A 26127-nucleotide genomic window follows, 5' to 3' on the forward strand; every position below is an offset into this window, starting at 1 on the left:
TTTTTTTGGACTGGAGTGTTGCTCTGTTGCCAGGCTAGAGTGCAGTGGCACAATCTCAGCTCACTGCAACCTCTGCCTTCTGGGTTCACGTGATTCTCCTGCCCCAGCCTCCTGAGTAGCTGTGACTGCAGGCGCTCGCCACCACACCCAGCTAGGTTTTGTATTTTTAGTAGAGACGGGGTTTCACCATGTTGGCCAGGATGGTTTCTATCTCTTGACCTCGTGATCTGCCCGTCTCTGCCTCCCAAAGTGCTGGGATTACAGGCGTGAGCCACAGTTCTCGGCCCCACTGAGATTTTTATCTGAATGAACATAATTGTCTAGCTCAGTTTGCCTTGTCATTCCACACACCCTCAACTGGAGCTATTCAAGATTGCAGATCACTGGCAGGGGAGGGAGGAGGCTCTTTTTCTCTTTAGGCCCCTTTAATCTGCGTCTCTTGTTGCTTAAAAAACCCAATGTTGATGGTAATGTAGGATATTGGAAGTTTAGCAGTCCTGATGGTGAAGAACTTAGTTGTTAATATTTGACTTGTTTATTTAACAAACATTTGGGCACCTGTAGTGTGTAAGATGATGTTCTGAACACTAGGACACATCAGAACAACACAGACAAGATTCTGTCCTCTTGGAGTTAACATCCATGGTAGTGAGGAGACAGAAAACACATAAGTTTTATAGCATATTAGGTGTTGAGTTCAATGGATAAATAACAAGGCTGGAGAGGAGGCATTGAGATGGTTAGGGAAGTTACTTTTGTGCAAAGACACAGAGGAGGGCAAGTTTTATGGAAATCTGGGGGTATAAAGTTGCGGAATGGCCAGTCCCAGAGGCAGGTTTGGTCCATTGCGATGAAAGGGGTGACTCCTTGCTCTGTTAGTTTCCTATAGTGGGCCAAGGGCAGAAGCATGGAGACAAGGGTCCAGGACAGTGATCGGGATGAGATGGGATGGTGATTGGAACCAAGGTGCTAGTAGTTGTCTTTGATTCTGGATGTATTTTAAATAGAGCCAACAGGCTTTGCTGATGGGTTGATTGCATATGGGTTGAGGGGGAAAGTGAGCAGTCAGAATGACTAAAATTTTTGGACTGAGCAATAGTGAGGATGAAGTTACTATTCTGAGATGGCGAGGATTGAGAATAGAACAGGTTTTATGAGCAAAGGCAAATTATTCATAACCCTGAACAACAGGATAGGCAACTACAACACTTCATCCATTAAGAGCAGTGGTCTGTAGATTTTACTGTGAGAACCCTTGCATCTGTAGATTGTACAGCTAATTCTTTTAATGTTTTAAAGTTGTGGGAGTTGTTAAAGATTGGCTCAGATAGAATCATATAGCCCGTGGTACCCGGGTCAAGTATAGAATAGACCTTAAGACTTACTATTTTTCCCCCTTTGGTGGAATGACTAATTAACACTGTTAGGAAGAATGAAGGCAGAAAGCCTTGAACTTGGATGGTGAGAACATCGTAAATTCTGGTCTTAACAGCTGGCTCATCAGGGCTTTGCTGCTGTATGTGAAGTCTATGCCTGGGACTACTTTTTGCTTTTAATCTCTTCATTTTCTCCATACACATCCATTCACATGATCACACAAATAATTTCAATTGGTTTTTATCTTATGTGCTGTTTGCAGTCTTATTTTGTTAACAATTGCTACATAACCATCTTGGGTTTTCTCTTCAAGCACAACTTTTTAACATGCATGATCTTGAATGATGAATGATCTTTTATCAGTATCATTAGTGTTTCTGCCTGTCAGTAAAGAAATGTCCTTTTCATCAAAGGTAGTATTGCATAGTGATTAAGGGCAGAAGCTCTTCAGACACATAGATGTGAGTGCATGTCCTTGCTTTAACACAGACAGCTGTGGCCTGGGGTGAGTTATGTTACCTACCTCCTTGGCTTCAGTTTTCTCATTTGTAAAACAGTCATAATAATTGTACTTATCTCATGGTTATGAGCATTAAGTAATGCAAGTAAAACTAGACACAGTCCCTAGATAGTGTTAGGACTTAGGTTAATGTTGGATTTTTTTTTTTTTAATTTCCATTATTTATAACTCATTTATCTTTGATAAACAATCTTTTACAAGCAGTTAGTGTTAAGCCTCTTGAATTCTCATTGAGTTACACAAATGTTTGGTTGCGATTACATGGTAATAGGCACTACTGCTCTGTTATTTCATATTTTCTTTTCGAGTTAGTCTCACTCTGTCACCCAGGCTGGAGTGCAGTGGCGTGATCTCGGCTCACTGCAGTCTCCGCCTCTCTGGGTTCAAGCAATCCTCTCACCACAGCCTCCTGTGTAGCTGGGATTTCAGGTGCATGCTACCACACCCGGCTGATTGCTGTGGGTTTTTGTTGTTGTTGTTGAGATGGGGTTTTGCCATGTTAGACAGGCTGGTCTGAAACTCTGGGCCTCAAGTGATCCACCTGCTTTGGCCTCCCAAAGTGCTGGGATTACAGGTGTGAGCCACCCTGCCCAGCCTGTTGTTTCACCTTTTCATTTATCTTTAAGAAAGTGGGTTGTTGGAGTTTGCTTCAAATGTGATCTAGTATTCACATAAATGTTAAAACCAGTAGTAGTTTAATAGTTGTTCTTTCCTCCCCAACTGCCATATCTAGGTCTTATTTCTCTGAAATTTCTTTTAAAAAAATTCATGATGAGCCAAACTTATTGATAGTATCAGGTTAAAATGAATAAAATGAATATATCTTGGGCGGAGTGTATATGGATGAAGTAAATCTGGTGGTTTATGAGCTTTTCTAGGTGAATAAGATTTTGAGGAAATGGTTTACTTGGGAAATTCCAAATCCATTCTTAACCCCTCCTGCTCCTGCCCCAGGAGAAACTGATAAAAGTAGAGCTGTTCTGGTGGTAGAGGGTTGGGAGGAGAGCCACAATCCCTCTCTATTCTGCCTCCACTTCACTGTCAGAATACAGCTTGAGCACTATTTGAGTCCAATCAGGGCTTCATATAATAACTTTTAAAAACTTGAAGGGTGCAAGTTTAATAGAAATGTTTTGTCAAAAGATTTAAGGGCAAATTCTTTATATTTGAGGGACGATTAAAACAATATGGTACAGGTTGAATATCCCTTATCTGAAATGCTTGGGACCATAAGTGTTTTGGATTGTGAGATATTGCATAGTACTTAGTGGCTGAGCATCCCAAATCTGAAAATCCCAAATCCAAAATGAGCATTTCCCTTGAGCACCATGTCAGTACTCAAAAAGTGTAGGATTTGGGAGGAGCATTTCAGACTTCAGATTTTTGGATTAGGGATACTTAATCCATAGTGTTGCCCTTAGCTCCACTTACATTTTAAAACTGGCTGGAGTTCATGTCAGTTATATTAGAGAAACCTGCTTTGCTGTTTGTGTCATTGATGAACCATTTCAGACTTCAGATTTTTGGATTAGGGATACTTAATCCATAGTGTTGTCCTTAGCTCCACTTACATTTTAAAACTGGCTGGAGTTCATGTCAGTTATATTAGAGAAACCTGCTTTGCTGTTTGTGTCATTGATGAACCACTGCAATATCCTTGCTCCACATTTTTAAGGTCAGCAGGGGTTGAGGACAGTCCTGTGTGAGTATACATACACTTTGCTCTAAGTACTGGTAGTCTATCCACCACTGGGATTTGCTTTCCTAGACCTTGAGTCAAGGTGACAAAAGAAGCATGTAGGAAAAGTCTTAAGAATTTTATGTAAATTTTTTCATTTTGTATTTTACTTTAAGTAGGAGGTAATAGTTGATGAGATAGTTGGGAGTCTAAAATGTTGGAAAGAACTGCATCTTTAATGCATCATTTTATCTAATTCTTCTGTATAAATAACTTGTGAAGATTCTAGTATGCCTTCCACATAGTTGACAGTTTCAAAGGAACCAGTATCACTTCTAGTATATTCAGTTTGTAGGGAGTAAACTGATGTTCACTGAACCACCTTCGTATTGTACTAGGCCATACTAGCTTTCTTTGTGTTACTTATTCCTTATTAAACCATAAGGAGCGAGTTGGTTTCATTTTAAAAGCCAGACAGTTGAGACTTGTTGAGGCTCTTTGGAATGAAGTTGTTGCCTGAGATCCTGCAGTTAAAAAGTGACAGAGCATGGAATCCAGCCCTTCAAAGCTGTGCTGTTTTCTTCTGTACCGTGATCTTACAGATTATGAAATCTGTCTGCTGGGGTGGGAAGAAAACAAACTTAGGTATGCCCTTTTTTTTTTGGGTAGGTTACACAAACGTGTTGTAATTCAGGTAATTAGGTTTTCAGAGGTGTCTGTGTGTTCTGTAACTTTTAAATTATTAGCTAGTTAAGTGAAGATTATTCATTTGGATCAGAGGATAAGCTGGGCTCATCAAGCCTACCATTGACAGAGTGCTGGGCTAGGCCTCTCATACTGTACCTTGAGTGGGTGGTTTGTAAATTGACTCCAAAGCTAAAGAGGTGATTGGTCACATTTAAGGTTATTGTATACCACCCTTTGCAGGCCTGTGTGTGTCACTGAACTTATGACTTGACTGAGTTTAGGAGATCATTTTCCTTGTTCCTTGTTTGGTTTTTATGGCATATGGCAGGTGGTGGTGGTGTTTTTTTTTTTTTTTTTTTTTTGATAGAGTGCCCGTATATCCTGCAGTTTACAGAATTATTGTTCCAGAATAATTTTCTGGTTTGGAAAGTAAATTATGTGGTTATCCAGATAGTACAAGAGAAATCTGGTCATTATAACTAATTACATTTTGGTCAACATGGTTATATTACCTTAAGGAGTGCTTATTTAAATTTGGTCTTACCTTTTTTCTCTTGTTTGGTCAGATGCAGCAAATATTTATATTTACATTTCTCTATTTGGATTAATTCTTCAATTGCAGTTTAATTTATCCATATAAATGGAATAGAACCAAAATTGCATTCTAATTCTGTGCAAAACAATAAAATACTTTCCGAGAAGGTTGCCTTTTCTTTTGGGAAGAGGGGGAATCTGTTCTGTTTCAAAGCACTTTTGTGTTTGAGGTTTGGCTAAATACGTCCATCACCACTAGAGAACTGCTGCTTTTGCATTCTACCAGTATTACTCCCATTACAAAAGTTTTTTAAGGAAAAAAAAGTAGTACCAAGGAACCCGTCCACATGCTTTTCATAACTATACCTATTTTATTGTCTCAAAATTTTTACTTGAGAGGTTTTCCTGAATGGTGAACTGTGTGTGACAAAAGGCATATATAAATATAAAAATAACAAGTTAAAAAACCTCATGTTAGCTGAAGATTCTTCCATGTATATTATTGTAAAAATAAGGGAACCCTGGAACCCAGTGCTCATTGTATTTTGTTGAAGAAATGTTCACTTCTTTAAAAGGAAGGAAAACATATGCATAACTTACTGTATATTTTATTTGGAACCATTTTTAAGGCATGTATAGTTTATCTCTTGAAGACTGAAATTCAAGGCTTATGACTATGACTAGAGTATAAAATTTAGCTGTATTGCATTATAGTATTTTATATATTTCTGCAAACTAAATTGACCTCTTTTTGGTTTTGTTTTTCCTTTCCCAGTCTTTACCAGGTGCTGGTCTATGGATGTATTTTCTTTAAATTGGAAAAAATCTAAAAACCTACCCACAGACTGGTATGGTATCCAGTGAGAAGGGAACTGTCCACAGTGGCTTTGAAGGATCTAAGGAAACCTAGTCAGAGAGTTGAGAATTCAGCCTTGAGCTAGTGTTTGGCCATTCTGCTGCTTCTCCTGTGGGCAGAGCGACTTTACTAAGAGAAGTTAAGAGTTAGGGCTAGCATGAGAGCTTGATGCAGTTTGAGCATTCAACAGGCAGCAGAATATAGCTTCTGTATCTACCTTGCATAAATCAGAATTGACAGTGAAAAAGTGTTACTGATAGTAACAGTGCTTCCCAGTGATTGAGGAAGTGCTTGTTTTCTTTTTGAGCACTTCGTTCTCTGAACATATACGCTGCAGCAGCTACTCTGACATATACCCCATTCTATTCCCCCCTACCCCCAGATAAAACCAGAAATACCCACTGTGTTTTTCTCTCCCTTCTTTGGAAAGCACATGGTTGCTGCTGCCATGGGGAAGAGTGATACTCCATCAGCCAGCTAGCCTCCTGAAAATTGAAACAAGTGGCCAGAGGATGACTTGGATGGATGTTGGGTAGCAGAGAGAGCCCTGGAGGCAGGGTTTCGTAACTGCAAACAGCAGTTTTCATTGTAATTGATGAGCTTCCCTTATGCAGAAACATTTAAAGGTACCCTTTTAAATAATGTTTACTAATCATCTGATTAAATTTTATTAAAAATTTAGATTCTTCATAATGTCACAGTGTTTAAAAACTTGAAAGTGTTTGGGGGTGGGGAAGGTGGTCATAGAAATATGATCAGCTTCAGGATTTGACATGTATGAAATGATAATACATTTCAACTTTTAAGTTTTTTTTTTGCTTTTCTCTGACAATTTTATTTATGCCAGCCATTGAGACTTAGAAAGGATTTATTTAAATCACTTTTCATAGCACAATTATTGTAGTGCTTAATGCTTTAAAAAGGCATACAGATGGCATTGAGACATTCCTATCTAGGTAGTTTTTTCTGCATTAGACGTAAGAACCTAATTTTGTAGGGCAGTAGTCTCCAGGTATTATATCTAGCTCCTTTTGACAGTGAGAAGTGTGTTTTAAAGTTTTTAATACTGTGGTCTGTTTTGAACAGTTTTGAGAAGAGGTGGCTTTAGTATCATTTATAGGACTCAAAAAGAAAATGCCTTGGAGAAAGTATGGAAAAGCATTCTGCTCTGAGGTTGCCTTATTGCAAATGGAGAAATCATTTAGAAGTTCATGTTTGGAGGGCATTAGGTTGAATAAAAATGTTTTTTCGTGTTGATCTATCAGCTACAATTACAATTAACTTCGAATATTCAGAATTTGTCTCTTTTTTCAGGAGAAAAGCCATCAAATTAATAAATTTAATTTTAGGTAAATTTAAATGTCTGTTTTGCAGAGTGGTTGTCTTAATCCAGAACTGAAAAATTCCTGATGGTCTTACTGAAGATTTATCTAATGGTCAACAAATATCTGTTTTGTTGAGGTTTGGTGGACATAATAATCATTTTTTAGTCTTCAGAAAACTTTTCTCCTCCTCCATCTTTTCTCTGCTTTCTATACCCTTCAACAAAAAGCATTAAAAGGAAAACAGAGTCAGTAAAGTCAAACCTTTAGTCAGTGCCTTTATCTTCTCAGAGATTCTCTTGGAAATACTGCCTGACGAAAAGGAAGAGAAGGAAATTACCTCTTCTAAAATTTTCTTTTTATCTTCTTGCAGCATCTTCTAACTAGCAGAAATAATACAATTTTCAAGTTGTTTTGTAAGTTGGATGTTTCTGGTTTTGTGTGGAATGTCTTGTTTCCCATTAGGGCAGTGGATGTCTCACAAGTTCTAGGTTACTGTATGACAACTATATCCATTTACAGACATTTAAGAAGCGTTATAACAATGTATTTCCAGAGAGTAGGCAGGACTTGATTTTCTGTATTTAAATTTTCTGAGGCAGATGATAACATCTAGTAAACACCACCTGCCTATTCCATCCAGGACCCTAACTAGCCATAAGGTTAGCCCCAAACTCTGTTAGGATTCACAGTATTTTAAGGTTCATTTTTGTGTCCTTTATTATGAATATAATTAGTATTTTCTCCCCTTTCGGGTGCTTTAAGATCTTAATACCTGTTCCAATATGAGACTACCACAGTAAGACAAGAAAGGGCAATGCTGTAGTAGGCAGTCAGTTAAGCGCTTAAGTTAGGCCACTTTATTATGAGGTTGATGAGTTTTTGTCCTTAGTTTGAAATGATTAATATTCTCACTGACAGAAGTATCAGCTGTGATCACATAGATTGCTCTTTCCTGTGGAACTGAAGTGTATTTTAAAAGTTTTTTTTTTCTTTTTATAAAGAATGTCTTGTTGCGCCGTGATTGCTAGACTGAAAGTTTCCTCATCACGTGGTGAGACCCTCCTCTAATTCAATCTTTGTCTTTTGTCTTTGCTGCCTTGCAGGGTTGGTACAGTAGGCTTCACTAGACTTAGCTGCAACTCAGAATTTCTCCTCCAGCACCTGAGTAAATGCTGATGGTCTTGTGGAGAGTGGATTAAGAGTACGAGCTAAGTTCTCAATCCCAATTAAGAAGCGGAAAATTTAAACTGTCTTCTTCAAAGTTTATCACAACCACCACCATCAAGACAGCAAACCAAAGGACAAAGACTTTGACCTGCTGTGTTGCTCTGTATAGTCCAGTTCACGTATGGTTTACAGACTTGGCTGGGGTTACTAAAAATAAAAAAAGTTGGACACTTCTGTCTTTGGACGCTATTATTCACAAGTTACCAGAATGAGAGCTGTACTGGACACAGCAGACATTGCCATAGTGGCCCTGTATTTTATCCTGGTCATGTGCATTGGTTTTTTTGCCATGTGGAAATCTAATAGAAGCACCGTGAGTGGATACTTCTTGGCGGGGCGCTCTATGACCTGGGTAGCAATCGGTGCCTCTCTGTTTGTGAGCAATATTGGGAGTGAGCACTTCATTGGGCTGGCAGGATCTGGAGCTGCAAGTGGATTTGCAGTGGGCGCATGGGAATTCAATGCCTTACTGCTTTTACAACTTCTGGGATGGGTTTTCATCCCAATTTACATCCGGTCAGGGGTATATACCATGCCTGAATACTTGTCCAAGCGATTTGGTGGTCATAGGATTCAGGTCTATTTTGCAGCCTTGTCTCTGATTCTCTATATTTTCACCAAGCTCTCAGTGGATCTGTATTCAGGTGCCCTCTTTATCCAGGAGTCTTTGGGTTGGAATCTTTATGTGTCTGTCATCCTGCTCATTGGCATGACTGCTTTGCTGACTGTCACCGGAGGCCTTGTTGCAGTGATCTACACAGACACTCTACAGGCTCTGCTCATGATCGTTGGGGCACTTACACTTATGATTATTAGCATAATGGAGATTGGCGGGTTTGAGGAAGTTAAGAGAAGGTACATGTTGGCCTCACCCAATGTCACTTCCATCTTGTTGACATACAACCTTTCCAACACAAATTCTTGTAATGTCCACCCTAAGAAAGAAGCCCTGAAAATGCTGCGAGATCCAACAGATGAAGATGTTCCTTGGCCTGGATTCATTCTGGGGCAGACCCCAGCCTCGGTATGGTACTGGTGTGCTGACCAAGTCATCGTGCAGAGGGTCCTTGCAGCCAAAAACATTGCTCATGCCAAAGGCTCTACTCTTATGGCTGGCTTCTTAAAGCTTCTGCCAATGTTTATCATAGTTGTTCCAGGAATGATTTCCAGGATACTGTTTGCTGATGATATAGCTTGCATCAATCCAGAGCACTGCATGCTAGTGTGTGGAAGCAGAGCTGGTTGCTCCAATATTGCTTACCCACGCCTGGTAATGAAGCTGGTTCCTGTGGGCCTTCGGGGCTTAATGATGGCAGTGATGATTGCAGCTCTGATGAGTGACTTGGACTCTATCTTTAACAGTGCCAGTACCATATTCACCCTCGATGTGTACAAACTTATCCGCAAGAGCGCAAGCTCCCGGGAGTTAATGATTGTGGGGAGGGTATTTGTGGCATTTATGGTGGTGATCAGCATAGCATGGGTGCCAATCATCGTGGAGATGCAAGGAGGCCAGATGTACCTTTATATTCAGGAGGTAGCAGATTACCTGACACCCCCAGTGGCAGCCCTGTTCCTTCTGGCAATTTTCTGGAAGCGCTGCAATGAACAAGGGGCTTTCTATGGTGGAATGGCTGGCTTTGTTCTTGGAGCAATCCGTTTGATACTGGCCTTTGCCTACCGTGCCCCAGAGTGTGACCAACCTGATAACAGGCCAGGTTTCATCAAAGACATCCATTATATGTATGTGGCCACAGTATTGTTTTGGGTCACGGGACTCATTACTGTAATTGTGAGCCTTCTCACGCCACCTCCCACAAAGGAACAGATTCGTACCACCACCTTTTGGTCTAAGAAGAACCTTGTGGTGAAGGAGAGCTGCTCCCCGAAAGAGGAACCATACAAAATGCAAGAAAAGAACATTCTGAGATGCAGTGAGAATAATGAGGCCATCAACAACATTATTCCCAACGGGAAATCTGAAGACAGCATTAAGGGCCTTCAGCCTGAAGATGTTAATCTTTTGGTAACCTGCAGAGAGGAGGGCAACCCAGTGGCTTCCTTAGGTCATTCAGAGGCAGAAACACCAGTTGACGCTTACTCCAATGGGCAAGCAGCTCTCATGGGTGAGAAAGAGAGAAAGAAGGAAACGGAGGATGGAGGTCAGTACTGGAAGTTCATAGACTGGTTTTGTGGCTTTAAAAGTAAAAACCTCAGCAAGCGGAGTCTCAGAGACCTGATGGAGGAGGAGGCTGTTTGTTTACAGATGCTGGAAGAGACTCGGCAAGTTAAACTAATACTAAATATTGGACTTTTTGCTGTGTGTTCACTTGGAATTTTCATGTTTGTTTATTTCTCCTTATGAACTTATGGATATGGTGAGACACTAACTTAATACTGACTGGTCTTTGGGGAAAAAAAGTTATGTAACTGTTGCATCTCTCAGGCATTGTTTACGCTGTAGGTTTTAGCCAAATTTTACTTAGCAGAAAATCATCTATTTACAGGACTTTATTTTCCCAGAGATGGATGAAAGTAAATCTTCAACTTAAATGAAGCAAAACCTAACAGACTGAATTGTGCAAATGTGGTTTTAAATTTTACATACCAAAGTAAGGAGAGACCAGTTATTCTCACAGAGCACTTAGAGCAGAGTATATGTTAAGTTACCATGAATTAAGGTATACTGTCTGCACTGCCAAGTCTTGGCAGACCTTCTTACCCAGAAGTGTAGAAGATTTGCTCATTTCTAAAAAATTTTTTCTGTCTCTGTAATCCCTACCATTTAAAAAACCTGATTTCTTAGACATTGTACAATCAGTTATGTACTGAAAATCTAATGTGCTTGTGTGATACTTGTTTCAGGACAAGTTTGTTTGCCAGGTTCATTTTGTTAGCATGAGCCTAGGGATTCAGATTGCCAAAAGAAAGACTGTTTTCCTCTAGGTATTTTTGTACCACAACTATATGGAATGTTAGGGAAAAACATTGTTCCAGTTCCTTTTTTTTTTTTTTTTCTACTTGAAGTTGAAGTGAACCATACTGAAATGAGCAACAAGTCTGCCTGTAAAGTTACATGTCATGATTGTATTGTTAAATAATTATGGGGGAGAAAATGAAGTAAATGTTGCTGATGATCCCCATATTTATTGATCAGATTAAGGTCGTTCATATAGTTTGGAAATGACCAGCCCCCAAGTAGTGTTTTACTAACTTATGCTAAACGGATGATTCCTCATATATTCTGCTAATGTTCTAGCTTTGTTCTTGTTATTTGGAAAAATTATTAGCCATATGCCTTCCTTGGTGGATCCAGTTGGAAGATATGTCCAGAAACCTGAAGAAAAATTGACGCTGCCTTTGTGTGCTGGATTGCTCTACTTGATATATCAAGGTTGAATTTTTAGAGGGAAAATTTAATTCTGTTATCTTATTTCATCCTTGATACATTTTTCCCTGATTTTTTTTCCTCAAAAGACTTGCCATCTGTACACAGCCTCTTCATTTTTGTTATAGTAACTTGGAGTATGAGGATGTTTCAATGCAAGCTGGCCATCAGTAACAGAAAACTCAGTGCATACTTTACTGTTGATAGGTTGTCAGTATAGTCTTTCTGTAGGATGGATAGCATGTTTGAGAGGTGCCAAACAAGAACTTTTGGGGTCAGTAGTGTATCTTGTGGAGGGTATTATAGGACTGTGTAATTATAGAATTCTAACTTGACGTGGCTTGGCACCCAGTTGCAACATCTGTGGATGGGAATCTTTTTCACAGGCTATTTCTCCTTAGTGGGTACAGGGTACAAAAGATGTTAGAGAAAAGCTCTACAGATTATGTACTTCTGTGTCTTTGTGTGCTCAACACTGTCCTTTGTCCTCCATGAAAGATGAAAGAAACAAATTATGTATGTACTTTCTTTGACTTTCTTTAATCTCTGATACTTTTTAGATTGCATGATTTTACTAGGCTTGTATTTAGGGAAGTTACTTTTATAAATACTTTTGTAGATTTTTGAATCAAAACTCAGTCTTGATTTTAATTTTTTTGTAGTCTGTAAACTAGTTTCATTATGATGGACTTGATTAGTCCACAGTTAATTTTAGAAATTATCAGGTAGTGTAGTGTCTTCCCATGATCAGGAGGCTTTCTGATGGACTGAGTTTATAAATGAGAAAATAATTTATGTACGAATAGCATGTATTTCTGAAGAGCTTAGAGTGCCTTGTAGAATTTTTTTCTCGATTTTATTCTTGAGGTTTATAATTTGGGGGCCAAATAGAGACCATCCTTTCCTTGTTTGGAGGTTGAGGCTGTGACATGTCCAAGGTTATAAAGTCTTATTTGGGAAGAACAGAAATCAGGTCTCCAAATCTGGACTCATGGTTTGTTCAGATGTGTCTGGACAAATGATTGTCAGTGTTTTGTTCTGTTTTCTCAAAGGAACTGATCTTTCCTTGAGACAACCTTTTGGTATTTGGATTTTTCAAATTGCCATTAAGTTATAAGAATTAAAATTTTCTTTGAACCACACTGCTGTGTAATTTGGCAGTGATAATTGACATATTAGCCGGGCAGCCTTTCTATCTCTTCCATATCCAGCATAAATGACTAGGAAGTGTTTGTGATTTTTTTTTTTCCTCCTTTTATTTAACATTGAGTCCTAATAGTTTGGAGAATTAGGGTCCCTCTACCTTCTCTCTGCTCTTGTCTTAGTAAGATACATAAGGTACGTCATCTTGTGTCTGTGTGTATATAGCAGTAGGTCAAGTTTAGAGTACTAAAGTCTGTAAATAAGGAATGACTATTAGCATATTCATTAGAATTGTTTATTCTTGCCAGTATAAACATCACTTTATTTAGACGAAAGTCCCTGAAGCTTGTCTTTCTTATTGCTTCCCAGTAATAGATAATGTGCTCGAATAAGTATGTGAATTGCTGATTGCAACTTCATTCAGGGACCAGTCTTCAGTCTATATTTCATTAGAATGATTGTTGCTGGAATGAAACATGGACTGTCTTAAGCTAGCAAAATGTTCATACTTTACACTGACTAAATGAGTTCTAAATGACATTGGTTTTTAGACATTAACGTGCATATTTTTATATTAGCTCAAGCTAAGGTTCAGAATTGAAGATTGATACTGACTAGAATAGCTAAAAGTCAAAATGAGATGAGGACGCTGGTCTTGGAAGGTAGAGAAAAATACATGTCTTACCAGGTGTTAATGGTATCCCCGGTTCTTAGACTTTTTTGTCTTCTCAGGCAATTAAAATTAGTCCCATGATCTGATGAGAAGAGCGTATTACATTTGGTATGCTGATTGATTATTGTGTATTTTGTGGGACCTCCAATTTCCCTGGTCGTCTTTCAGAATATTCTGTCCTGCCACCCCCAGAGAGTAAACAGTTGAGTCAGTTTCTTCCCCAGCTACTCTTTCCTGGGGTTAATTATATTTTGTCTTTAGGTTAGAGAAGCATCAAGCAGTAGCAGTGGTGCTGTGTCCTTTGGCCTAAATTCAATAGATGTGATCTCCTAGGGCTTCCTTTTCACTTAGCTCAAAGGATCCATTGTCTTTTGGCACAAAGAGGCTGGCCAGGGTCATGTAGCCATAGCTCTTAGGGATAGTACCTCAAGAAATTAGCTGGGACCCATCAGTTTTTGAAACTTCACATTTTAAGAACTGAGTTGAGGCCTGGTATGGTGGCTCACACCTGTAATCCCAGCACTGTGGGAGGTTGAGGCGGGCAGATCACCTGAGATCAGGAGTTTGAGACCAGCCTGATCAACATAGTGAAACCCCATCTCTAGTAAAAATACAAAAATTAGCCAGGTGTGGTAACATGCGCCTGTAATCCCAGCTACTCGGGAGGCTGAGGCAGAATTGCTTGAATCTGGGAGGCAGAGGTTGCAGTGAGCTAAGATTGTACATCACTGCACTTCAGGCTGGGTGACAGAGCAAGACTCCATCTCAAAAAAAAAAACCAAAAACAAAACAAAACAAAACAAAAATGAGAGGGTTGTTATGCACTTCTGTAACCTGAGGCTAAGCAAGGGGTTAAGTCTTGTCAGGGCAATTCCAGTGTGTCTGTATTCACAGCCCATGGCTTATTTTCTCTATCATGGGCACATGATCTTCCCCTCTGACCTTGAATATCATTTGGTGTAGCCTATGGGTTATTTTCATTCTTTACCACCAAATACTTTAGCTTATTAGCCCCCCAATTATTTGCTACTCAAAGGTTAGGTCTTCCCTGTTCCTACTTGACAGTGTTAAAGCTTATGGGGTTGCCTTATGTTGACTCCTCTGGCTCGTTTTCATCAGAGGCATGATGACTGGAAAGGGATCACATGACTCGCTGATGGGGACACCTCACTATTTCCTAGGTTTGGGTAGAGAGAGTATACAAGACCTTTCCTGTTCAGTGATGTGACTACAGAGACTTGCCAGGACAAAATTTTCCTAAGAAATCAGAAAAATGATTAAGTGAGGTAAGTACCTGGGTGACACAGACATTATTAGCACGTTGGTAAAAGACAACAAATATCTTTAGCTTAAAATCTGCAGAAGTAGAATCGTTTTCATTGGATTCTAGAACTTTGTAGCACCTTGGGTCTCAGCTACTTTAAACTCCTCCCCATATAAATTAGGGCACTAATAAGTAAGTGTCAGCTTGTTAAACCTGGTTTGATGTTAAGCATTGTAAAGTACAAAATTTATTAACACATTAGGGATAATTTAGTAGAAAAATGTTTTGAGGCTTCAGTATTTATAAAATTTTGCATTAGCCAGGTGCTAGGTTGCTGAAGCCATTGCAGTGTTTGTAATAGTCTGAGGAGACTTCTTTACCAGTAGGATATATTTCTATGTGTGCATATGCTTGCTTCCCATTTAGAGAGACTGGTTTTTCTCTTTGTCTTCCTTCACATTGCTGTGTCAGTTCTACACCTAGTCTTTTCAACACTTAGCAAGTTCAAATTTTGATTTTGTCAGCTTAGTTCACTTTCAGGCATAGTGCCCTTTTGCCCCAGTATTGAGGACTTTTAGATCCAAATAATAATTCATTAAATACAGTTATATTTTAAGTATACCGAATTTCTGTTAGCCTAAAATGTTAATTTTCAAGAATGATATTCTCACACTTTGTGTTGGCTAATAATAAAAGCACTAATAGTTCATCAGTATTTTATTCCCAAAACTCCTTTTTCAAAAATTAGGAAGAGAGCAGTAGTGAACATTTATGTGAGCCCCTTTGAAATGATGGCGATAGAGTGCGGAGAAACAGTGGAGCTTTTATGCCAAAAGGCGTATTTTTTGCTGTAAAAATTTGGAATTAGTTGACATATAGAGGAACCCTTTTGTACTGGAAGATATGAGGCTGGATTGTGAAAAAGTAATCTTTTGATTGCTAGACTTGGTTAACTTGGGGCTGCAAATCGTTTTCTTCCATTAAGGTTGCTTAACGTGGAATGTTTTTGTCAGACTCTGTCCTCTGTTGGAATACTTTAGCTGTTCAGCTACTTTGACTCCTAGGAGAGAATTTAGTTAAGGTTCGAAGTAATTAACTGGCTTTGCCAGTGATGAGTCCCACACCATTATTCACTTAGTAGTCATATAAATGTTATTTAAACTTCTCTCTCTCCAATGCTGGGAATAAGGTTTTAAATTACTGATTCACCTTTGAAGGAATGTTGTGAGAATTGATGTAATTGGTGTTTGTTTCCATCTAAACTTCTTTGTAAAAAGAGGGATTAGTTTTTTTGTTTTGGGGTAAGCACCTAATTTATCTGGTAACCAACAACCCTAACCATTGGCATATAGTCTTTCACTCAGAAGTAAACAAAACAGTTTGGTATATCTGTATCATTGCCGATCTTGTACATTTCACTTTTTAGGGCAGTACCATACATAATCTGAGGCTGTTGACTTAAACCAATAATCTTACTTTATGTAACAACTTTATGTAAAGTAAGCAGCTGAAGAGCAAATCAAGACAAAGCACAGTGGTCTCAGATTCTTCATAGTGTAGGAACAGTGGTTTTGCTCTACACCATTGAAAAGCACTGTAACTTAATTGTTGCCCCTGATAATGAAGATTTCCCCCTCACTTCTAGGTGGTTTAGGTTCAGAGCTCTATTAGTAAGGGAAATACATACATATTACAGTGAATTCAGCAATAGCACAAGTTGGCAGTAGGTATCCCCAGCCTAATTTATCTTGGTAAATTCACCTTGTTCCCTAGTGCTGCTGGATAAGGGAGTGTTTACTTTTTATTGCTCTTTAACAGAGTAGTCAATTTATCAATGTAGCCTCGACTTCTGTAAGTGGAATGTTTGTTAGTAACTCATCTTTTTGTTGTTATAATTGGAAATAGAAATGAGGCTTATTGCTATTGTAGAAATCCCGAACTGGCAAAGGCCAGTTTATATGGTATTCCATAATATGACCAGCTTTTGAAATTTATGTGTTTGGATGAGTGCCTTCTGGTTACCAGTATTGACTCTGCTAGTTTGCACCTTTCCGTTCTTAACAGAGATATTTGCTACTACTCTTAAATTTTGTCATAGCTAGTGAAGGAAGTAAAAAACAAACCGTACCCGTTATACTTACATACTTTATGTGCAGCCTTTATTTAGGTTCAGTGAAACCAGGTAGTTCTTTGTGCTGCAGCCTGAATGTTATTTATTTGTTTCTTTTATATCCATAATTAAAAATTTCAAGTTACTTATGTTCTGTGATCTTAATTTTGTTTTTTCATTGTAGGTTTGATAGGTATACCTGAGAACAGATATGTGACAGCAGTTTATATTCCATGATAGAGAAAAAGCTAAAGTCCATAGAAAGCACAAAATCGTGTTCACACATCAGTGTATCCACATGTAGAAAGCACAAGACTAATAGAATTCTGAGTATCCCACAAGTGCCAGTCATAAAGGCCACCAGGTATTTGTCTCAGAGTTGCTATGAGGACTACAGTATTGATAAGCCCAAGACAATGTAGTATCTAAGTTACTGGTCCTAAGTGGTAATGGATCCAAGAGAATAATCTCAGTAAGCTTGTGCCACTTTGATGGAGGAAGAGAATATAAATGTCAAGAATGCCAAAATTACATTTGAGGGGTACTAGCTAAAATGGGGTTGGAGGGCTTTTTACTGTAACTTGGAACTAGAGAAACAGGGATGGATGTCTAGGTTTTTGGTGTGTAAGGCAGGTGACAAATTTTTGCTTTAAGCTGTAGTGTCATTGGAGTTTAAAAAAAAATCTTAAATCTTTTAAGAAATATTACCGCTCATCAACAGTGCCCCCCCCCCAAAAAAAACATGCAGAAAGTCATACTTTAAAAGGGCAAATACTCCTTGTCTTTGATTTTTTTGTGTAGGTTTGTATGTGAGCTAGGAAGTTACCTTTATTTTTTTCATATACTTGGCTGTGCTTCATTTTAATAAAGGAGTATTTAATCTGAGTGTTCTGAACATGAGACTAATTCTGAAGCACATTTGCCAGAGGAGCTACTTTGCTTTTCACAATGGGATGGAGAAGATTGTTTTACCTGTCCCATGAACCCTCTTCTAGTCTAGATGAGATGAAATCTGTGAATGTGTGTGCAGAAGAAAATGTGTGGTGTTCTACTCAGTATTGCCCTTTTCAACTCCTCACTTCATCTCTGAGTAGCTTATCAAGAATGAATGAATGTGTTTGTCTTAAATTTTGCCCATGTGTCAAAAGATGTAATTCTCAGAATGGGAGAGAAATGACTACCTTTGTTTCTACTCTTTTCTATTTTATATAATTATCTTTTTAGGGAAAGACCTGGTCAACTCTAATATATTTAGAAGGAAGACTATATCTAGTGTAGACTAATATGAGATGTTTTAGAAGAGTTAACCTGAACACTTTGAGGGAGAGATTATTCCTGCCAGCAAAAAGCTAGCCAGGTGTGAGCCTGCAACATTATTTGAGAATATTGAACCTCAGGCCTGGGGTATGAGGGCAAGAAGAGTACCAGAAATGCAGGGAAAAGAAGTTTGAGGAACATCCTTGGCTTAGCAACATGTGATAATGCAAAGCTGTGTTATAACCTGTTAATCCTACATATTATGTGTTCTGCACCTTTACATGTTTTTAAATTTAAAATCATTTGTAAGAACTGTACAAAAGAATGCTTTTGGAGATTTCTTTGGCAGAAATGCCTTTCATTTATAATTTCATGGAAAACTGCTTTAATTAGCCTAGGTAAAAAGTAGTCCTAGCAGTGTAAATATGTATAATTAGAGTTTTCTAATTTCACTGTGAGATCTCTAACTTTTGAGTGGCAAACAGATCAAGTCTTTTGCTCATAGACTTTTCTGTGGGGTTATTAAAATGCAAAAGCTTTATTTTTTTTAATAATGCCATACTCCATTAGTGTCAGATGATGGTATGGAATTTGTTCCCTGCTTTCCCCCACTGTTAACTGCTTCAGTTTATAGATTGCCAGCAGAGTTCAGAAATAGAGCAGGGATTTACCCATTCTTTGCTTGGACATACCGTTTTCTTTTGTCCAGACCCATGTTGGCAATCATGTATGAACTGTGTTATACTTCTCAGTGCTTTTTTTTTCTTTTTGATAAGATGGTTATCAAAAATAGTTGCTGTGCAAAAGTTAGTAGTCTTCTTCAAGAAGAAAATCAATTCTTTTTCTAATAGTATCCTGTGAAATTGCTTCATTCATTCATTTATTTTTAAGCCAAATGTCAGCAGAGTGCTGCTGCTTTTATCTAGTAATTTTGATATGTAAGTATTAATGGATTTTTAAAAGATGTCTACATTGAAAAATGTTCTTCCCAGTGTCCTGCTTTTGTTGCTTTGTTCAGGCTTTTTTTTGTAACAGACCAGTTAATACACTGGGAGTGTGTATTGTGTACATGTGTCATTTTAGTCAGGCATTGTAGACCAAATGTGCTTATAAATGAAGTTGATGAACATTAATTTTATCAGTGAGTTTTTGAATTGTTAATGGATTTCCAGTTTTTACCCTCTGTTGTCCACAGCTTTTCTAACTTTAAGGTTTGACTAATTGGATCCATCTCATTGTACAATGTTTTAGTTGCAAGCAGAAAGTAGAATTTGGTATAAAGCAGGTTATTTCTATATGGAAAGGAGTACAGTTGAAATTGTAGATTTAAGAGTGTTAAAATCATTCATTACAATTCTAACTTGTTTATTCTAACCTCCTGTACAATCTGATTTTTTAAAATTGTAAACATGTATGATCTTGGTTTCATGTGTTTTTGAAAGTGTTATTGTTTAAAAAAATGAAAAAAAAAATGAAGCATATCTGCTAAAGAGCTGTCAGTTTTCATTACTGACTCTGTAAAATACACTGTTCTTTGTGTACTGTGTGTTATTTTGCCAGCTGCTGCATTAGCCTTCAAAAGTATTTGGAAACTTAAGGTGAACTACATTTCTTGCAAAGTACATTCCTTTCTGTGGTATTTTGTCCTGTAACTGAAGTATAGTAATTATTTTATGGAAATGTTAGCAATTCTGTACCAACTTTGAATAAAATGAAAAATTTATATTTCTGTGACTAAGTATTTTCAGTATGAACACCTCCACAATTTAGTGTTCTGGGCCTCAGAGTTGTAGGATTTGTACCTCAGTTTCCTTTGCTCTTGGCCCATGAATGGTTTCCAGTGAGTTTCCCCTACCAAGTTTGGTCACTTTTAATGTTTGTAAACACTGACTCCCAGGTATTGACTGAGAATAGGATTGTATTTAAAACATTGAGTAAATTAAAATACTCTTAGTTTTTTCACTTCTAATTTTGAAATTTCAAGTTACAGGAATGTCGTAAGAATGGAATGAGAAATTTAGGACCTGACTTCATCCAGGCTCACCAGTGGTTAACATACTGCCTGTCATATTGGCTTTGCCCTTCTTCTGAAGCATAAATATTTTTTTCGGAACCATTTGAGATACTATTTGCAGACATCATTCCCCTTTACTCCCCGAGTACTTTCCGGGTATATTTCTTAAGGACAATCACTCATAATTATCAAACTCTGGACAGAAACTGGTTTTAAATCGGGAGACTATTCAAATATTGCTGGTTCCAGCAATGTCTTTTTAGCAGCTTCCCCCCCACCCCCCTTGAGAAGCCAGTCCATTGCATTTAGCTTTCTTGTCTTTTGCCCCCTTTAATCTGGATCATTTCTTAGCCTTGTCTTTCATGGTATTGAGTTGGCTTTTTTGGGAGATGCAGCTTGCTCTGTCACCTAGTCTGGAGTGCAGTGGTGTGATTTTGGCTCACTGCAGCCTCCGCCTCCCGAGTTAAAGTGATTTTTGTGCCTTAGCTCCTCGAGTAGCTGAGATAACAGGTACATGCCAGCACGCCAGCTAATTTTTGTATTCTTAGTAGAGACGGGTTTTGCCATGTTGGCCAGGCTGGTCTTGAACTCCTGACTTCAGGTGATCCACCCACCTTTGCCTCCCAAAGTGCTGAGATTACAGGCATGAGCCACTGCGCCCAGCCAGTACATTTTTAAAGTAATAGAGGCCAGTCACTTTGTGACTGTCCCTTTTCAGTTTAGGTTTATCTCTTCTCTCATTATTAGATTCACACTGTGCATTTTTGGCAGCAATACAGAAGCGATGCTGCATCTGTAAAGCTTCACATTTTAAGAGGCATTTGATGTATTGTCCCATTATCATTGACATTAACTTTGATAGTTAAGGTGGTGTCCACCAGGTTTCTCCACTGCTGCTATTTTTTCCCTTTGGTAACATGTAATTTGTCAGGGCAGGGGCAGGGGGGATACATAAAGACCATGTAAATAACCTATTTCTCATCAAACTTGAACCCCTGATTTTAGCATTCATTTGTCTATGAATCTTGCCTAAATTGTTACTGTGCTGGTTATTTTCCAACTTTTTTTGGGTGGGGAGGATACTGAACTCAAGAACTTCCCCTTTTCCCGTTAATTTGTCAGTATGAACTCTTGGATGATTTTGTTCAGTGAGTTATTAGCCATTACTGTCATTATTTTGCTCAGATGTTTCCAGATTTAGCTGGTAAGACCCCTTTCAATAGTTTCTTTGTCCTTTGTGATGTTTCCATCAGTTCTCGAGTGCTTTGCATTTTCTGGCACACTAAGGTGTTATGGGTGCACTGTGTCATTTCCCTGCCTCAGTCTGGGGATCAGGCATTTAGTAGAATGGCTTGGAGTACCCGTTGCTGCAGGAGTATCATGACTTCTGGGCCCTTTCAGCTTACAGAACTAAGAAATACACATAGAGTCACATGTCTTATAGTGGTGTTTCAGTCAACAATGGATGACGCCAACAATATGATGGTCGTCCTATAAGGTAATGGAGCTGAAAAATTTCTATAGCCTAGGGACCTTGTACCGCACTGTAACGCATTACTCCTGTTTGTGGTGGTACTGGTGTAAACCCTGCTGCCAGGCATATAAAAGTGGACAGGAATGTCATAGGCTTTCACATTTACTAACCACTCACTCACCCAAAGCAACTTCAGTCTTGCCAGCTCCATTCATGGTAAGTGCCCTTTATGGGTATACCATTTTTTTATCTTTTATACCATATTTTGACTGGACTTTTTCTAAGTTTAGATGCTCAAGTATCGTGCGGTTGCCTACAGTATTTGCTGCAGTAACTGTGCACGTTTGTAGTCTAAGAACGGTAGGCTATACCAAATAGCCTAGGTGTGTAGTAGGGCATGCCATCTAGGTGTATGGAGGTACACTTTATGATTGTACACAACAAAACTGCCTAACGAGACATTTCTCAGAACATGTCTCTGTTGCTAACTGTGCACATCTATGGATGCCTCCAGTTCTAAACCAGCACCAGAGGTCTCTTTTTAGCCTTACCTCGGTGTTTGTATTTCTCTTCTCCAGCTGTAAGAAACCTGCTGATAATACTGATGAAACTTTTTTTTTTCCCAGATGATAAAATATGGCATAACCATAAAGGACACATATACCATAAATGGAGCTGGCGCGGTTGCCCAGGCTGAAGTGCAGTGGCATAATCTCAGCTCACTGCAACCTCTGCCTCCTGGTTTCTAGCGATTCTCCTGCCTCAGCCTCCTGAGTAGCTGGTATTACAGGTGCCCGCCACCACGCCCTGGAGCTGGAGTTTCATCAAGTTGGCCAGGCTGGTCTTGAACTTCTGAGTGATGTGCCTGGCCACAACTCATTTTTTTGAATACTATAACTCCTTAAAATTAATTTTTGCATGGATAGAGTCTTTATTCTACCTCATTTGTTTGCAAGTTTGGCTGAATGTAGAATTCTAGGTTAGAAAGCACTTTACTTCAGAAATTTGAAAGCATAAGACCATAGGAATTTTCTAGCCTCTAGCCCCTGTGCTCTGAAATTATAGTTAGGCAACTTGACAAAACTTTTTCTTGGACAGTACTGGCCCTTCGTGGGTTCTTTGAATGTGGCAGCTCCTCTCGGGACTGTGGTTCTCCCTGCTGTCCTGCTTAGAGCCCCTTTGGACTTCCTGGACTGGTACACTTGGTTTTATGTCCTTGCTCTTAATTTTCATCTCTTTGCTCTTTCTAGGGGAGTTTCTAGACTTTATCTTCCAACCCTTCTGTTGAAAAAGAATAAAATTTCTGTCAAGTTTTTCAATTTTAAGAGCTCTTTTGTTCCCCAAATCTTTTTTATAGCCTCTTATTCTTGTCTTATGGATGCTGTATTTTCTCATCTCCGAAGGTACTGTTGTCTTCTACTCCTGCATTATTTACTTCAAGATAGTTTTTTTCTGTGTTAATCTTCCATGTTAAAGGCTTTTCTCCGACATACGCTGATCTGCTTATTTTTAACAGGGTGGAGCATGCTGGCATCACAATTGGGCCTGCACGGCCTGGCCGTATGTTGGGTTAAGTCCTGCAGTATCTTTAGAACAAGTCAGGTTTTCCTAAGAAAGTCCTTTGAGTTTTAAACTGAAGGGTAAAAGGCCTTTTGCCACGATTGTGAGAGCCAAGTGGGGAGAGAGCACATTCACAGCCTGCAGTTTTTCCTTACTCTCTTTTGGTATAGTACTACCATTTACCATTGGGTGTCCCCCAATGCAGAGATGTCTCTCTTTTTTATTTGAAGTATAAACCTTCAAATATGCATCTCAGGATCTTAAACTTTTGACCAACTGTGTGTATTTTAGTGTCACTTCACCCTCACTTCAGAGGTGCCCAGTGTTGGTATGGTTGATTCTTGGTTTTTCCCATTGTTGGTTATCTACATCTACTTCCTTTCTTCCAAAATTTTATTGCTGCTGTTTCTTCTCATATTCTTGTAAGGTTGTACCTGTAAAAAAAAATCCTGCACAATATGTGTATCAAAACATCACGTTGTATATACCTTGAATATATGTCATTTTTATTTGACAATCATACCTCCATAAAGCTGAAAAAAATAATCTCTTTACAGTAGTTCTAGTAGGTTTTCAGGTGGGAGCATAATTAGGTGCTTGTGTTGAATCCCCTGGCTTGCCTGGAAACTCTGGTACCCACTCTTAAACCTTCTGAAGGTTGAAATTTTCAGAGCCTATTGCCCATTTCTGTCTTTCCCTCAGATAACAGGTTGACTACCAGAAGCAGAGTTGGAGTTTTAAAGTTCTGCTTATTTCTAAGAGCACAACTATGAAGATTGTTCACATTTCTCAAAGAGGCCTTAAAAGCTGTGTAGATGGCTGGGCATGGTGACTCATGCCTGTGATCCCAGCACATTTGGGAGGCTGAGGCAAATGGATCACTTGAGCCCGGGAGGGAGTTCGAGACCAGCTTGGGCAACATAGTGAAACCCCGTATCTACAAAATATACAAAAATGAGCCACCTGTGCTGATGCACACCTGTAGTCACAGCTACTCAGGAGGCCAAGGCAGGAGGATTGCTTGAGCCTGGGAGGTCGAGGCTACAGTGAGCTACTGTGTGCCACTGTACTCCAGCCCAGGCAACAGAGTGAGATCCTGTCTCATTTAAAAAAAAAAAAAAAAATAGGCTGCATAGGTGATTCGTTTACATAATGTGTGAATACCACCGATTAAAGCTATTTTATTGTGAGTTTTACCATATTCTGTAAAATGACACGAATGTACAGTGTAGTAAACAGTTATTTGTGGTAGCTATGTTCTGTAAATTTACCTCAAATGCTGCATGAGTGAATTCTGAATCATTGCCCATTGCGTTAGATTCCTACCAGTGTATGATCATGTCATTTTTGTCAATACATGACCTTATGTGTGTTTCTCTTTAAAGACACCATACTTACTAATTGTTGATAACATTGATAACAGTGATAATGTTGCACTCAAGACCAAAAGCACTAGAACTCATGCCTGCATGAAGCTTATCTAGCACAAATTTTCTCCCTAAGGCACATCACATCCTTGTGCTTAGGAATGCTAGATGGCCCTTCAGCACAACACTTGGGAGCCATTTTAAACAACGAATGACCACCAGAAAGCACACATGCAAAAAACTTGGTACTAAACAGATGGCAAAAGGACACTTGATTATGATATGTGAGCTGAAACGAGGGCAGAACATTACCTTTTTCTACCTCAGCTGGGAATGTGTACAATAGGCAACTCAAATTTTCCACCACACTCTACATGTGTGCATATCTACACGTGTGCATATCTACACATGACTGCAGTATTGCTGGGAGTATTGACTTGGGGGTTACAAATAAATTTTAGCAAGTAGGCAAAGGGGCATGTATGGATTCCATGAGTAATGGGAATCACTTATAATTAGCGAATACCAATGTAACCACCACCCATAAGAAATAGAACATTACCAGCACCACCACCGTCTTCTTTCCAAGGAGGCTCATTCCACTTTCAGAAAGTTCTTAACTTTAAGGGATTTTCTCACTGACCTTAAATCTGTCCCTGACTTTTACTCCTAAGTTCTGCCTCTGAAGTGTTATTCCCTCCCCGACTTTTTTTTGAGATGGAGTCTTGCTCTGTCGCCAGGCTGGAGTGCAATGGCGCCATCTCGGCTCACTGCAACCTCCACCTCCTGGGTTCAAGCAATTCTCCTGCCTCAGCCTCCCAAATAGCTGGGACTACAGGTTTGTGCCACCACCCCCAGGTAATTTTTGTATTTTCAGTAAGGATGGGGTTTCACCGTTTTGGCCAGGATCGTCTCGATCTCTCTATCTCGTGATCCGCCCACCTTGGCCTCCCAAAGTGCTGGGATTACAGGTGTGAGCCATTGTGCCCAGTCCCCTCGCCACTTTTATTTGAAGAGAAATGTTGAAGATAAATGTACTCCAAAGTCTCAAAATCAGATAGAATGTTGATCACTCCCTGGGTTTATAGCACAGGGCATAGATTTCAGACCCTTCACCGTCTTAGTCTTCTGTTTTTTCTCTGGATAACTTTGAGGCAGTTGAGGTTCCTTTTCATATGTGGCCTCCATGTTTCAGTAATTGAGGATAGACACTGCTAATAATGCAACAAAATGAGAGCCACTGTTCCCTCAGGCTTGCCCCCCTTCCAAGTCTGATTTGCAGTCTTACTGTCACACCCTAAGGGAGGTCCCTGTAAAGTCCTGTTGTCTCTTCATAGGGCTTGCTGACCATTTCTAGAAGTTTTCCATGGCTTTAAAGAGTCGAGGTTTTTTTTGTTGCTGTATTCCCATATGCTTCAGGAGTTGAACATCCATTGGGTTTTGTATTTTATCCCAAGAATTTTTAGAAGTTTGGATACACTGTTAAGTGTTTCTATCTGTGCCTTTGCCTTTGTTTCTGTCTTTTGTCTTATATCTAGTTCTTTTACTCTGTATCTCTCCTTTTGACTAGTGGAATGTTCATTAACTTCATTATGCATCTCTGTCTTTCAAAAAATAATGTGTTTTCCTCTTCGCAGTGAAGATCCTACTCATAAATTTTATGACTCAGTTTA

The 26127-nt window shown here is 39.0% G+C and overlaps 2 protein-coding genes across 3 annotated transcripts in view; both read left to right on the plus strand.

Moving 5' to 3' along the window:
* Nucleotides 1–13859, plus strand: part of SLC5A3 (solute carrier family 5 member 3) — a 27896-nt gene extending 14037 nt beyond the window's left edge. For both annotated transcript variants that reach the window (XM_017526182.2, XM_017526181.2), the window contains exon 2: nucleotides 8081–13859. In XM_017526182.2, coding sequence (XP_017381671.1) covers nucleotides 8413–10569 — 2157 coding nt within the window. In that variant the 5' untranslated portion in view covers nucleotides 8081–8412 and the 3' untranslated portion in view covers nucleotides 10570–13859. The remainder of the gene's footprint in view (nucleotides 1–8080) is intronic.
* MRPS6 (mitochondrial ribosomal protein S6) overlaps nucleotides 1–26127 on the plus strand; it is a 68280-nt gene that overhangs the window by 13362 nt on the left and 28791 nt on the right. The window lies entirely within an intron of this gene.

The sequence above is a fragment of the Cebus imitator genome, unplaced genomic scaffold (genome assembly GCF_001604975.1).
Source record: "Cebus imitator isolate Cc_AM_T3 unplaced genomic scaffold, Cebus_imitator-1.0 Scaffold41, whole genome shotgun sequence".
Lineage (NCBI taxonomy): Eukaryota > Metazoa > Chordata > Mammalia > Primates > Cebidae > Cebus > Cebus imitator.